Source organism: Tiliqua scincoides, chromosome 2 (genome assembly GCF_035046505.1).
Source record: "Tiliqua scincoides isolate rTilSci1 chromosome 2, rTilSci1.hap2, whole genome shotgun sequence".
Lineage (NCBI taxonomy): Eukaryota > Metazoa > Chordata > Lepidosauria > Squamata > Scincidae > Tiliqua > Tiliqua scincoides.
Genome location: NC_089822.1, coordinates 133,083,017 through 133,097,298, shown reverse-complemented (window position 1 = coordinate 133,097,298; position 14,282 = coordinate 133,083,017). Strand labels below are relative to the sequence as shown.

The 14,282-nt window shown below is 44.8% G+C and overlaps 1 protein-coding gene across 1 annotated transcript; it reads right to left on the bottom strand.

Annotated features, from left to right (window-relative positions):
* Positions 1 to 24: 24 nt before the first annotated feature.
* Positions 25 to 14,261, bottom strand: SPMIP11 (sperm microtubule inner protein 11). Its single transcript, XM_066612832.1, has 4 exons — positions 13,982 to 14,261; positions 6,485 to 6,622; positions 3,681 to 3,825; positions 25 to 160 (listed from the first exon to the last, which is right to left on the bottom strand). Exons 1-4 carry the CDS (start codon positions 14,259 to 14,261, stop codon positions 112 to 114), a joined length of 612 nt encoding a protein of 203 aa, XP_066468929.1. The 3' UTR covers positions 25 to 111.
* Between the last annotated feature and the right edge of the window lie 21 nt (positions 14,262 to 14,282).

The following is a 14,282-nucleotide window of genomic DNA, read 5'->3' as shown; positions in this document are numbered from 1 at the left end:
TTGGTCCCCTGTTTATTGGACCTTAACTTGGAAACAGGCTTTATGCATGGCTCTTGCTTTCACAATGGTGACGACATGCAAGTCAAATTCGTGTTACTTCCAACAAGATACTCAGAACAAGCTGAAGAGCGGGTTGGATACTGACATGGTGTCTAGAAACCTACAAAAAATAAAAATAAAAAAGTTTTGTCATCGTGTTAAAGCTGTCAGAACATCCTGTCTACTGCTGGACATGTGGCAGACCAAACCACCAGTTGGGGAAACCTGCTCCAGGGTGACTTAAAGACTGTACAAGTATGACACTCTCTCTTCTAGGGCCACAGTGCTAGGCACACATATCTGCAAGCAAATCCTATGGAAATCAAGAGGGCTTTATAATGGATAGACACATTTATGCTAATTTGGTTAATCACTTAACACTCAATATTATTATTACTCCCCAAGCTGGTGTACCACTCTAAGGGCCCCCTGGTGTCATGTGATCCTAAACCCTTGAGGATGAGGTTCTGCATTGTCCGTCCTGGCAGGTTAGAGCTGTTGGGTGTTGCAGCCTGCATCAATCAGGAATTATGCTTCAGGGATCATGGCTAGCTGTATTCAGCCTGCCAACTTTTCCATGCCTGTCTTTGTCTCTTAGGTTGGAGGGTTTGTGGAAGAAGTAAAGTTTCCTGAAGTGTTCTATTCTGTGGTCAGCTGCTGAGCAGGGTCTCTGGTTTGTAACCACTGAAATCACACTTTTTTTTGCTAAGCTTTCACTTTGTCCAATCCCACCAAAGTGTGACTCAGTCTGGCAGCTGCAATTATGCTGCCCCCTATTGGCAGCTCCTTTGCAAGTGCACTGAAGTGCAGAGTGTTCCGATTTAAAGCATAAATAATCCTCAACAGATCAAAGAATCCAAGGCACTTTCAGTTTAAAACTGAGGCCTTTATAGCTTTATATGTAATATTGTTTGTCCATAAATGCATGAGTCCTGCTGTATCTTAAAAGCTAACAAGAATGCTCCTCTGTAATCAGGTGAATATGTCAGCTTTGGTGTACCTGATATTTTAACTTGGTTGACTAATTTTATCAGTGCCAGATTCTCCCCAGGATTGATCAGACAATACTTAGCAAACCACCTCCTCTTGCCACACTCCCAGGACACTGGAGCTTTTTAGCTTTAGTCTTGGGGAAGAGGGGGTTAGTCTGAATCATTCTTTTACACAGACTGCTCACTACATTTAAAGTAGTATTCACAGTGCATTTAGAAGGGCCATTCAGGTGAACCACCCCTCCACTTAAAAAAAAAAAAAGTCAGAGCAAAAGGCCAATATTTACTGAAGGGTGCAGAGAGGCCAGTTTGCTAAGTATTCTTCAAATCAGCCCCCAACCAGGATATTTCCTAAAACTAGATAATACAATATTCTGATGGGGGATTTTTATAACACATGAAGTTATGTAATAGTTATTTTGAAATGGCAGTTTTGCTGAGGCCTGCAAGTGGTCCTAAATCCTACTTGAGGCCAACAAAAGAACCAATAAACCTGTGTTCTTACTGCTTAAGAATATAAGAAAAGCCCTGCTGGATCAGGCCAAGGGCCCATCTGGTCCAACTTTCTGTATCTCACAGTGGCCCACTGTGTGCCTCAGGGAGCACACAAGACAACAAAATGCCTGTATCTTTGCTACCACTCCCTTTCCCACTTCTGAGTTGAGTTCCTAGTTCAATGCTGGCTGGTAAATGGTGGTGGAGAGGGAAGCTAAGAAGGCAAAACATATGGTTCTGATCACCGCATCTCAAAAAGGACATAGTGGAAATGGAAAAGGTGCAAAAGAGAGTAACTAAAATGATTATTGGGCTGGGGCACCTTCCTTATGAGGAAAGGCTACGGCGTTTGGGCCTCTTCAGCCTAGAAAAGAGGCGCCTGAGGGGGGACATGATTGAGACATACAAAATTATGCAGGGGATGGACAGAGTGGCTAGAGAGATGCTCTTTAGACTCACACACCAGAACCAGGGGACATCCACTAAAATTGAGTGTTGGGAGAGTTAGGAAAGACACAAGAAAATATTTCTTTACTCAGCGTGTGGTTAGTCTGTGGAACTCCTTGCCACAGCATGTGGTGATGGCTGGCCTAGATGCCTTTAAAAGGGAACTGGACATGTTTCTAGAGGAAAAATCCATTACGGGTTACAAGCCATAATGGGTATGTGCAACCCCCTGATTTTAGAAATGGGCTGTGTCAGAATGCCAGATGCAAGGGAGGGCACCAGGATGCAGGTCTCTTGTTATCTGGTGTGCTCCTTGGAGCATTTGGTGGGCCACTGCAAGATACAGGAAGCTGGACTAGATGGGCCTATGGCCTGATCCAGCGGGGCTCTTATGTCTAGTATGTATGAGCAATTAATAGGGAGGTATTCATCTTGCCTAGCTTTGACTAAAGGTGGCTAAATATCTGCCTAATATCTTAAGTACTATGTAAGACTATGTCAGATTGGGACTTGACTGAATCTTCCTTCATATTTCATAAATAACAAAAGCAATGCCATATGAACTACAGCAGCCCTGACTCTGGAGACAGGCAGCCCAATCCTGAGCTGCAGTGGCGCTGAAAATGGCTGCTGCTGCATCCAACACACAACCTGGGCAGTGCCAGAAGCTCCTCAGGATGACTTTCATCTCCTTCCCCTGGGTAAGGCGAGCAGCCCTGCAATGGGGATACTTGATTCTATGGCAAAAGGTCGGCATAGAATCAAGAGCCTCTGTGTTGGGCTGGTGACATGAAGGCTTAGGATCTAGTGGAATCCTGTCTCCCTTCCACCCTGCTTCCTCCCTCCCAACATGCCTCCCTCCCCGCCTCCCTCCACATTCCCACCTACATCTCCACCGCCTGGCAGTCTGTGTGGCTGCAGAATAGTGAGTGGTCCACCGGTGCTAGTATGGCATTTTTGCAACACTGCACACCAGCGGTAAGTTGGCGTGCACTGTTTAGGATTGGGCCCAAAAATTGGATATAAATATTTTTAAATAGAAGGGTTCTCTCCAACACACTTTCAAAATGTAGGCTTCTTGTTTTTCATGGGGGGTAATGCTATCTATCATGTGTGCCCCACCTGCAATTGGTAACCTATGTCTGGATTGAACCTTCCATGTCATCTGCTGCTTATTGAAGGCCTTGTTCTCACCAACAACAGTCAAAGAATAGTTCAGATGAGGCTGGTGCTGCCTTCTGTGAAGTCACCCTAATGGTTCTGTCACGTTACTTTGTATAACATCCACTGAGATACAATAGTATGCAAGGTATTGTTGATCTTCACCATGTGTGTTCGTGCAGTATAAAAATTGCCTGATGTTACTTTGATTTCGTTGCATCCTGTACACTTATCACAAAGGAGCTATGAAGCCACTAAGAGCAGCAATCTGTATCTCCTCTTTCTCTCCCCCTCCAGTGCAATGTCTTGTAAAAGAAGACACAATGTGACATAATTGCATAACTGCCCTCCACAAGTGACAGTCAGTGATGCGAAGAGAGGGTGAAGAAATGAGTATAATGATGTACCATCCTATGCTGTCGTTTCTTAGATGTGACTGGGGTGATGTGGGGAAGAGAGACAGGACTGCTGCTCTTAGTGCCTGATTTGCCCCTGAGACATCTTGCTGATGGGGATTCAGGGGGCTTTCTCTCACTATATGCTCACTTAGTCATGGGGCTCCGGAACTGGGGATGTCTTTGTGCCCTCATCCAAGGCACAGCAACTTCTGGCCTGACTGATGGATCCTTAGGCAGCCACCAGCCAATATCTTGTCCACAGGTCAGTGGTACCCTGTAGATTTGATTGGGATCTAGAAAAGCAGGCAGATAATGAGTTGTTAAATGGGAGAAACCAAAGGCTGCCTGAATCTCTGTGAGAGAGGATCTTTGTAGGACTTCCATAACCCATTGCATTGACTATGATCACATGCAACTAAAGAGATGTGGGTACATAGCAAATTAACAACACAATCTGTTGCATGCAGGTCCAGCCTATTTATGCACGGATTTGACTCAACACAGATGGCCACTGCAAATGAGGAGTGTGCTGATCCCTGGAGAAGGGGAAAAATGCACCCCTTTAAAATCTGTTTAAAAAGCTGAACAGTCCTTTAACAATAGCCTCCTTAATGTGTGTGTGTGTGAGAGAGAGAGAGCGCAAGCAGCTGGCTGACAATCCATCAATCCTTCTCTCTCCAGGCGACCCCTCCTTTCCCCCTGAGCAGTGAAAGAAAGGTGATCACTTTGCATTGGTGAAGGGAGGGGCTGAGTGAAGCTCCTTTCTAAGCTCTTAGAGGATGACTGATTGATGGATTGTCTTCTTAATGACTCTTATCTTACATCACAAAGGTCATCAAGGTTGTTTTTAAATCACCAGAGCAAAGAAACTTTGTGGTTTTTTTAATTGATTTGCTGTAGTGCTTGGTACCCACAGGAATAATGAGTCTCAAGGTGAATTGGATTTTGTTTGGAGGCAGCACTCTTATATACGCTGGTCGTGAACAAGGGCTGGTTATTATTTAGCTTGGTGGTGGTGGAGATATTTTGATGCGACTTCAGAGGAAGAGGATAGCCATATGCTACAGCAAGTAAAATGAATCATAGATGAGCACCAGGAAAGAAGTCATGTGCATGGTTTTAGTTTATACTCCCTGCCTGTTCTGTCTCCTACTGCAACATAGGCAGGGTGGTGTTAGCAGTTGGGCACTGGCTGAGAGGCCACTCATCTAGCCAAGCCAATCCCTGAAACCTCAGCACTGGTGCTCGTGGTAGTACCCAATGTGCCATTAGGGAGCAGACGGGGTACTATGGAGGTACTAGTGCAGGGTTTTGCCCCAGGACCCCCAGCACCCTGGTGCTAACTCTGATTATGGCATCCTCTTCCCCATTCTAGTTCCATGAGTCTTTGTTCCAAAGGACACGCTGCCTTGTATGCCCACACTGGGCATGGACAACAGAATTGACTCAGGCCCCAGGCAGACTGTCTTTTATTAAATAAACACATACACAAAAGGAAAAGGAAAATACTGCATGTGCTCAGCTGCCCAGACTAACTAAAAGATCTCCCACAGAAACATATTCTGCCTTGGCCTTCGTTGGACACTGACTGATAGCCCATGTTCATCAGAAAGCCCACCTGATCAGGTTGCCAACTGAACCACTAGCAGCACACAATATGCAGTTAGGGATGGGCGAGAGGTTCCATGGGGGAAACCATTGTAGGGCATTGTCCCTGTACACTAAGGACCCAATCCTATCCAACTTTCCAGCATCAGTGCAGCCGCAATGCAGCCCCAGGGTATGAGAACAAATTTTCCCATAACTTGAGGAGGCCTCTGTGATTGCCTCTCCACCATAAGATGCAGTGCATGCCCCATTGGCACATCTGCACCAGCAGTGGAAAATCAGATAGGATTTGGCCCTTACTTAGAAGTAAGTTCCATTGAATTCAGCAGGACTTACTTTCAAGTATGCATAGCATTGGACTGCATGTGTGCTGTGGGCATGCAAGTGGCCTGTTGGAGTTTTAGGTCACCCAGCACAGCAGGTGGTGAGCCACAAGTGGACTTGACATCCTTCTGATCTCTTCCAAACTTGTGATTTTAGGGTGAAGGGTTAGTAGTGAAATTGCAGGAAGTTTCTCCTTCTGGTCAAGATTCAAGAAAGCCCACAGCAGATGTTATGTGAGCTATGCTGAAGCGCCTTCACTGATAATCAAGATGGATGTTTTTTGTACGCTGTCTTGTTTTGGAGAAAACCACAGCATTTAAGAAAAACAAAAACTGCTGCTGAATGATGGTTTGGGACAAGGTATGGAAGTAGCTTACCTTATCATATATTGAACTGATGGCTTCAAGGTAGAGTCAACCACAAGAGTTCCAGCTCCTATTTTTGTCTTGTCTCAGTATTATCATACCCAGAGAACCGAGGAGTCATTTAGCTAGCTCTGTCAGATGCCCATTTTTCGGCATGGTACAACTGAAAACAGCTGTATAGCATAGTATACTGTGTATTGGAAAGTACTCATGTTGAAGCAGGTGGCAGGGAGGGCTAATTGATTGGCTTTGTTGACCAGATGCTACAATGGGGCTAGACCTTATATACAAGAGGAAGTGTTGAGCAGATCGATTCCTTTGTAAGCATCTGATTCCCTAAGATTCAGCTCAAAGGTTTCTGCCTGCTGGCTGGAAGGGCCAGCAATCCATCTTTGTTTCCCACCTCTAACCAGCTTCCCAGCTAGTGCAGTGAGCAAAGTTGTGTCTCATGGCACATCTGCTATCCTCTTCAGAGAGCCCAAAGGCTTTCATTTTTCTTTCTAAATCTCTTAGATTATTTTCCATAGCTGCTGATAACCCAAAAGTTCTTGCCCCCAACTGCTGTTTTCTGGCTCATAGCATTTCCTTTAAGAGTCCACATGCTTTTGCTGAAACCATAATTTTAAAATCTTGCCCATGTAGTTTTGTCACCTACTTTTCTGGAGCTTTACCCATTTGACAGCCTCTTGATACTTTCTGTGGCTGCCTTGATGCACTGTGCCATCATATCCACCTGGACCTATGGGTGGCAACTTTGGGTAGAAAAGCTCCAGTTTGGGTGATGGTGTTCCCACTGAGAATGCAGAGAAGAAAAAGTGAAATTCATGTTGGAAAGTGACCAGGCAAGTTACAAAACCGATGAATACAAGCATAGAAGCAGAAGTTTCTAAAGTTGCCAGGTGAATTTTCTTTTCTAAAGTTCAACTGAGCTGGGTTTGGCTGGTGCCTGTTTGGGAGATGGCTTGGAAACCCCATAAAGATCACTCTGGCCATCTTCAAGAAAGGAAAGGGTGCAAATCTCTTAACTTTCAGAGGAATCTGTCTGCTGAGCATGGGTATGAAATTCAGACTGCCATGGTGGTCATAAGTTTGGGAATGCAAATGACTAGGGGTCACACTGATGATAGGATACCAAATGTCACTGTTGTAGGGAAGGTCAATATGCTGGATCAGTGGTTCCCAAATTGTATGCCACAGTATCTGAGGGCACCATGGTAAGTTCACAGGGGCACCAAAGGATATCCCTGGCGACCTCTTCTTCCCACTATTCCTGGGCGCCACCAACTTGGATTGCATAAGATCTTGTATAATTCTTGTGAGATCTCACACCATCCAAGATGAAGGTGCCCATCTTTCCAACTCTCCCAGGCGCTGCCGTCTTGGATTGCACAATCCAAGATGTTGGCACTCAGGAGAGCCAGGTAGAGACTGCCACAAAAGAAGGGTGCTATGACCATGGTAAATTTGGAAACCACTGGACTAGTGAGGCCCAATTTAGATAAATTACATGTTCCTGGATTGTATTAATTCAGACTTTATACAGGGAATAGCATGTCTCAAAAACATACCCGGCCAACACACTCTAAACATAGAAAACTAGCCCATTAGGGAAGAAGGCAGACTAGAATCCTTCACCTTAACATCCTAGTTTTCTATATGCAAAGTTTTTTATAATCTTAAAGCGTAATGTTGAAGCTTAAACTACTCTAACACACCAAATACACTGCATCAGGTTTGTTTGATAAAATCCATTTATCCATATAAGTGTTCATTTTCTTTCTTTTGTTTTAATGTAAACGGTTATTTTAGCCAATACTGCACTTTATCTCTCACTCTTCTAAATTTGGTACTGAACTCATGCTCCAATATTTGGCCATAATGTCTTAGCTAAAACAACTGCATGTGAACCCATTTCACCCAACTAAGAAGAAGTTGACCTAGGAATGTAGGTACAAATCAAAGGAAACCACCACTAAAACTGTGATAAAACTGCAGTACAACTGCATCTAGATTGCATCATAAGAACATAAGAAGAGCCCCGCTGGATCAGGCCAAAGGCCCATCTAGTCCGGCTTCCTTTATCTCACAGTGGCTCACCAAATACCCCAGGGAGTACACAGACAAGAGACACAATCTGTGTCCCGGTGCCCACCCCTGCATCTAGCAATCAGAGGCAGCCTGCCTCTAAAACCAAGAGCTTGTACATACCTACTATGACTTGTAACCCGTAATGAACTTTTCCTCCATAAATTTGTCCAATCTCCTCTCAAAGACATCCAGACAAGATGCCATCACTACTTCCTGTGGCAAAAAGTTCTACGAACTAAATACACGCTGGGTAAAGAAATATTTCCTTCTGTCTGTCCTAACTCTCCCAACACTCAACTTTCATCTTCTGCTCTGTAACACATCACTTGGTAACTTAAAGTTATGGCTTATAGAGGATGCATCTTGTCTACTTTCTCTTCTATTGCATTCCAGATGCAGAGTGGTAGAATATAAATGTCTTGCACAAATAGAGGAAATTTCTAGGAATGTATTCGTAGTTCAATTTTACAAGTAACTGTTGCATTTATATACCAAACTTTGAATGTCCAGAGTGCTCTGTATTAATTATCTCAGGGCCCAATCCTGCACAGTGCCGTATGGCAAGACTGCAGGCCTGGTGCTGGTGGAGCAGCAGAGCTCTGAAGCTTGGTGGTCGTGTGGCCTGCTAGGCAGTAGAGAGGTACGTGGGGGCATGGGGGGAGGTGGGGAGGAGGCATTCGGGGGGGAGAGGCAGAGGGAGAGCGGGTAGGAGATGGGCAGGGAGCAGGACGGGAGGCTAGGTGGGACCAGTGGAGCAAAGCTTCCTGAGCTTCCGGATCCTGAGCTTCCATGTCAGGCTGCCTTTGGGTCATCGTAGACTCAAGTAGCTGAATTGCGAGGCTACTTGCCTTACCTGGGACAAAAGTTCCCTTCTCCCGAGGAGGTGGCGGCGGCTGCCTGGGGCATGCTGGATGCAGTGGCAGCCATTTTCAGTGGCATTGCAGCCCCACATGCCCGGCAGCTCAGGATTGGGCTGCCAGTCATCTGTTCTTTTGTGGTGTAACTGCCATTATAATGTTTGCATTTTCTTGTGTGTATGTAAACAGTGCTTACTCCTAACAAAAGCCAATCTCAGCAGAAAATATGCATCACTTCCTACTTCATACATGTTTGGCACTGGACATCAAGCAGGAAATGTTTTGCCGACTTCTTTTTAACCATTCTCTTATCTAAAAGGCTGGGGGTGAGCCATCATCAACTATACAGTTTTAGAAGGGGTACTCATAGACCAAACTGGGAGCCTCCTATATGGGAACAGTGCCCACATTGGGTTTATACTAAAAACCAGTATGTGTTGTATATCACGTTGACAGTCATGACTTCCCCACAAAGATTTGCAGTTGTAGTCTCGGTGCTAGGAATCTCAAAGAGCCACAGACATCCCCTAAGAAAAACAATTCCCAGCTTCCCCAAAAACAATTCCCAGCTTCCCCAAGTCTCCAGCGTGGATACACTTAAATTGTAGCTAGCGACAGTGTGATCAAATGGTGAATTGTGACTATTTCTCCAGTGAAATAAGTGCTTTGAGGCAATTTCCTTACCTGGCACTTCAATCTTTGCTAACTCCAGTCTTTGTTCCCGAAAGGGGCACTGATAGCCCATAAAGGTTAGCCCAAAGAAAGTCATTTCTTGGACTTGTTTCAGATGACTTCTACAGTCTTTCAACTGTAGACTTCTGCCTATTGACTTATAAAAAACATGTGTTTGCTTTGTTACCATGGCAACACACAACCCAGCTTGCTGGATTTTCTTAACCAATCAAAACACAAATAGGGGAGGTGGAAGTTATGACACCTTAAGAAAATGATACGTTGATGTAACAGAAGTTTGATAAAGAACAAATAGAGTACAGCAAGATGGAAGGGCAGAAGAATTCACTTCCAAGACCTTATTCCAATTCTGCTTTACTACTTGCAAACTCATTGAATTTGTGTTTGATTACCTTAATAATGAAAAAAGAAAATTCACCAAATATACTCACACACTTTAATAACATGCTGCCTGGGTTTCCATTAGAATATGTTTCTCTTGCAGGTGGACAGTTTAAGTCTTCAAAAGTTAGGGTAGTGGTTCCCAAACTGTGAGTCAGGACCCACTGGTGGGTTGCATCCTGATTTTTGGTGGGTCATCAGTGGGTGATGGAAAGAGCAGATAACTAATTGCCTGAGGCTGGCTTCATGTTTTAGCACGTTTTAGTACCGGGACCCATTTTTAAAATGACACTCTATCAGTGACCCACTAGGTTTATGAGACTTATGAAAAACAAGATCTAGGAAAATATTTTATGTATTTATTTATAAAAAAACCTGATCCATTTCTCCTAAAGAACTTTAATGAATGTCCTTGCTTCCTATATTTATACATACTTGCAAACTGCAGGAGCTGAGCTCTTTGCAGCGCAATTAGCTATCTGATTTTTGAATAGCATCAGGGCTTGAGGCAATTATCTAATCTTTCCATCACCTGTGTTTTCATTGGAGGCTCTTCGTGATGTGGCTCAGTTTCACTTTCCATAAGACTTCATGCATTTTCCAGCTATCAGCTTGAGCTTTGCAATCTACCAACACTCAGGCCACAACCCACAGTTGGAGAAACTTTCATCTTGCCATAATTCCCCTTAGCCTTGGATGGTAATGGTATCCTAAGTAGGGCCCTTCCTCACAATCTTAGGGGGGTGGGTGGGCAGAATTATGTAGAAGACAGTCCTTTAGATATTCTGGTTCCATGCTGTATTAGGCTTTGAAGGAAACCATCAGCACTTTGAAATGAGTTCAGAATTAAATGGGCAGCCAGTGCAGCTGCTGGAGCAGCAGCACAGCAGAAACACAGCTGAGCCCTTGTAACCAAATGAGTCGACACATTATGCACTAACTACAACTTCCAGGCCATCTTCAAGGGCAGCCCCAGATAGAGTGTGCTACAGTAGTCTAACCAAGATGTCACTAGGGCATGGACCACTGTAGCCAGATCCAATGGACTCTGGCACAGTTGCAGTTATTGCACCAGCCAGCAAGGCAAAGTGCCCCTGGTCACAGCTGCCACCTGAAGATCAAAGGATAGCTGAGAATTTAGGCTCTTTCAGAGGGAGTTCCATCCCACCCAGACCAAGTTGAATATCTAATTCCTGCTTCTTGCTTTTGGATTTTGTACTACTATTTACTTTAGCTTTTATATAACACCATTAGTCACTTTCCCATTGTATTACCGAATTCTGGGAATCTGGGTTCATTTCAGTCTACTCCTAGTAGGGAGGAGTTACATATCACAGCTGATACACTTACAGTGCAATCTTAGGAATGTCTATTCAGAAACCCTATTAATGGGACTCACTCCCAGGCAGGTGTGTAGCCTTGGAAAGCTAGCATCCTGCTGTGGTTAAAATATTGCCCTAAGCAAGGGGCAGGACCCATCTTCAAATCTCTGCTCTGAAGAGCCAGGGTGGTGTAGTGGTTTGGGAAGTGGACTTAGACCTGGAAGATCCAGGTTCAAATCCCCCCTCAGCCATGAAGCTTCCTGGGTAACCTTGGTCCAGTCACCTCTCTCACCTACCTCACAGGGTTGTTGTGAAGACAAAAGGAGGGTAGCAGCTGTGTACACCGCCCTGAGCTCTTTGGAGGAAGAGTGGAATAAAAATTGAATAAATAAATAAGTTCACTTGAGCTGTAATTCTATACACACTTTCCTGGAGCTAAGTTTCAATGAACATAATAGGATTATGAACATGCATAGGATTGAATGAATGAACATGCATAGGATTGCACTATGGGGTCCTTCGGTTATTCATTGTCTCAGTTTAACCTACCTAACAGGGTTGTTGTATGAGGATTACATAAAGGAGGGGAAGATCTACTATATACCACCCTGAAGAGAGGAAACATTAAAATATTTATTCAAAAACTGCCTATTAATTCTGATGAACTGGCACGCTTGGCTATCTTCTGAAGATCAAACAGGGCCTATAGATCTATAAAACATGTTATGGTTACTCAATGTTCTTTCTATAACACTGTTGCTAAAACAGAACAATCCTTCCATCTCCAGTTCTCATGCAATTTTCCAGCATCATTGTTGTTGCTTAATCAATTGAGGCATCCAATACAGATAAAGGCTTATGCAAAGATATTTAATTATATCATTTATCTGACTCATGTTAGAATCTACATTCCTCAGTAGTGCTACAAAGTTCATTCTCACAGCTTCATTATGAAACCATGAGCCTGCTGTCTTCACTGCCAGACAAGGAATGGAGGCACAGGGCAAGTTCACAGAACTAACCACATACTGGGCCTGTATGGTTTGGGGTGGCAGGGGAGATGGGGTGACACAAGCCTTTTATTTCTAACCTTGGCCTATTATTATAAAAACATTTATATACAGCTTTTCAACCAAAAAAGTTCACAAAGAAAATCAAATAATGAAAGCTGCAATTCTGTACACCAGTAGTTCCCAAACCGTGAGCTGTGGCTCCCTGGGGAGTAGCGTAAATGAGCCAGGGGAATTGTGAAAAACCTGCTGCCCTATACAATGTTTAGAATTGTAGTCCTAAAGGGGAGCCCTGGCCAATAGTCCAGTAGGTCAGGGGAGCTGCCAGTAAAGAAGTTTGGGAACCACTGCTACACACCCTTTCCTGGGAATAAGTTCCATTGAGCTCAATAAGACTTGCAGATACTTCTGAGTAGACATGCATAGGATTGTACTGTACATTGCATTTAGATATTTCTCTTCAGCACAGCCTGGACATGCAGACCATGGACAGTGCTCTCCAGATTTCTGTATAATGCTGCCTTAAAAACCATTTTTCCTTTCAACTTGCTATGCTAGTTTGCTGCGCCAATTTTGTCAAGAAATATGATTTAGGGACTAGGGATTAACAAGAGTGTCTCATGGACAGTATCCCTGAAAGCAGAAAAATGCTGAACTCTGCCTGCCCAGTTCAGACAGTGTGCATATATATCCATGATGCGACACACAGAATAGAGTGACCACATAGAAGGATGTACTACACAGCCTTTTCAGACAAGCTCATTCGGCTCACAGGGTCCTTGCGTCTAAATCCTCTCATGGCCATTCTGAAAACAAAGAACAAAAATATCCCACCACAAAAATACTTCCAAGTTATAGAGAGAAAAACCTTACCCAACTGTGGTAATTATATGCACAGGCTAAGCCTGCTCCAGGCTTAGTCTCAATATGTGGCAACAACGACAGCAGGCACACCTGCGTCTGTGCAAAGAATCCTTTGCTGCCCTTGGAAATATGCTGAGCCCTCAAGCCCAGTTGTTGGCAACCTTCAGTCTCGAAAGACTATGGTATCGCGCTCTGAATGGTGGTTCTGGAACACCATCTAGTGTGGCTGAAAAGGCCAATTCGGGAGTGAATCGTGAGTGCTGAGTGAGCTTGAGTGCTGAACCCTCAAGCCCAGTACCTGTAAACAATAGGATTTTATTAAGAAGTGCCCCTTATCTAAGAATGTTGTGGTTAGCTAGAAAGCCAGCTAGTTACAGCCAGTGTAAATCTCAGCAACCTTCAGTAATTTTCCCTATTGCCTCATAAAGCACATGAGGCAATAGTGCTTGAGACAAGTCTCAATAAAAAGGGCTTGTTGGGAGTTAAGTGGGAGCTTTTTCTTCAGTTCCAGCTCTCTCCCCCCCCCCCCATTTACATTTTCAAACCTGTCTGTCGTCTTTTTATTTTGCTTCTGCACCTGCACTATCCAGCAGCTGGGCTTTTTAAGTCCTGCTGCTCCCAGAGTCATTACAACACCCAACATCAGCTCCATGTTGAATACAAACGCCTTGTGCTAGTTTTGTCACACTCAGGCACCAATTCGATCCACACTTACCTGGGAGTAAGCCCCACTGACTACAATGGGACTTACTTCTGAGTAGACATGCCTAGGATTGGGCTCTGAGGCTGCAATCCTCTCCACACTTACCTGGGAGTAAGCCCCACTGACTACAATGGGACTTACTTCTGAGCAGACATGCCTAGGATTGGGCTCTGAGGCTATCACCCTCTCTACACTTCCCTGGGAGTAAGCCCTACTGACTCGAATGGGACTTACTTCTAAGTAGACAGGCATGACCACGGCTCTGAGAGCCTAAAATGGAGCCTCCCAGCGGAAGCCGTGAGTAGCGCAGCCCTCCCTCTCGCTGGCGCTTTCCGCACAGAGACGCGGGGCCAGAGCGCCCAACCGGAACTCGGCTGACCGGCGCGGGGCGGGGCTTCGACGGAATGCCGGGAGTGCCCCCTACTCCCTTCCAACCCTCTGCGGGGAAGTGCGTTCCATCTCGCGCATGCGCGACACGGCGCGCGCGAGCCGTTGCGTGCGCCTGCCCGCGCATGCGCCGTTGTCGACGGCGGCG

Coding starts and splice junctions, on each gene's coding strand:
- SPMIP11 (XM_066612832.1), bottom strand. CDS start 14,261: ATGCGCGGGCAGGCGCACGCAACGGCTCGCGCGCGCCGTGTCGCGCAT. Junction 6,623..13,981: donor TCATGCCTGTCTACTTAGAA/GTAAGTCCCATT, acceptor CTGCATTCTCAG/TGGGAACACCATCACCCAAA. Junction 3,826..6,484: donor ATGGGTAAAGCTCCAGAAAA/GTAGGTGACAAA, acceptor CTGCTTTTCTAG/ATCCCAATCAAATCTACAGG.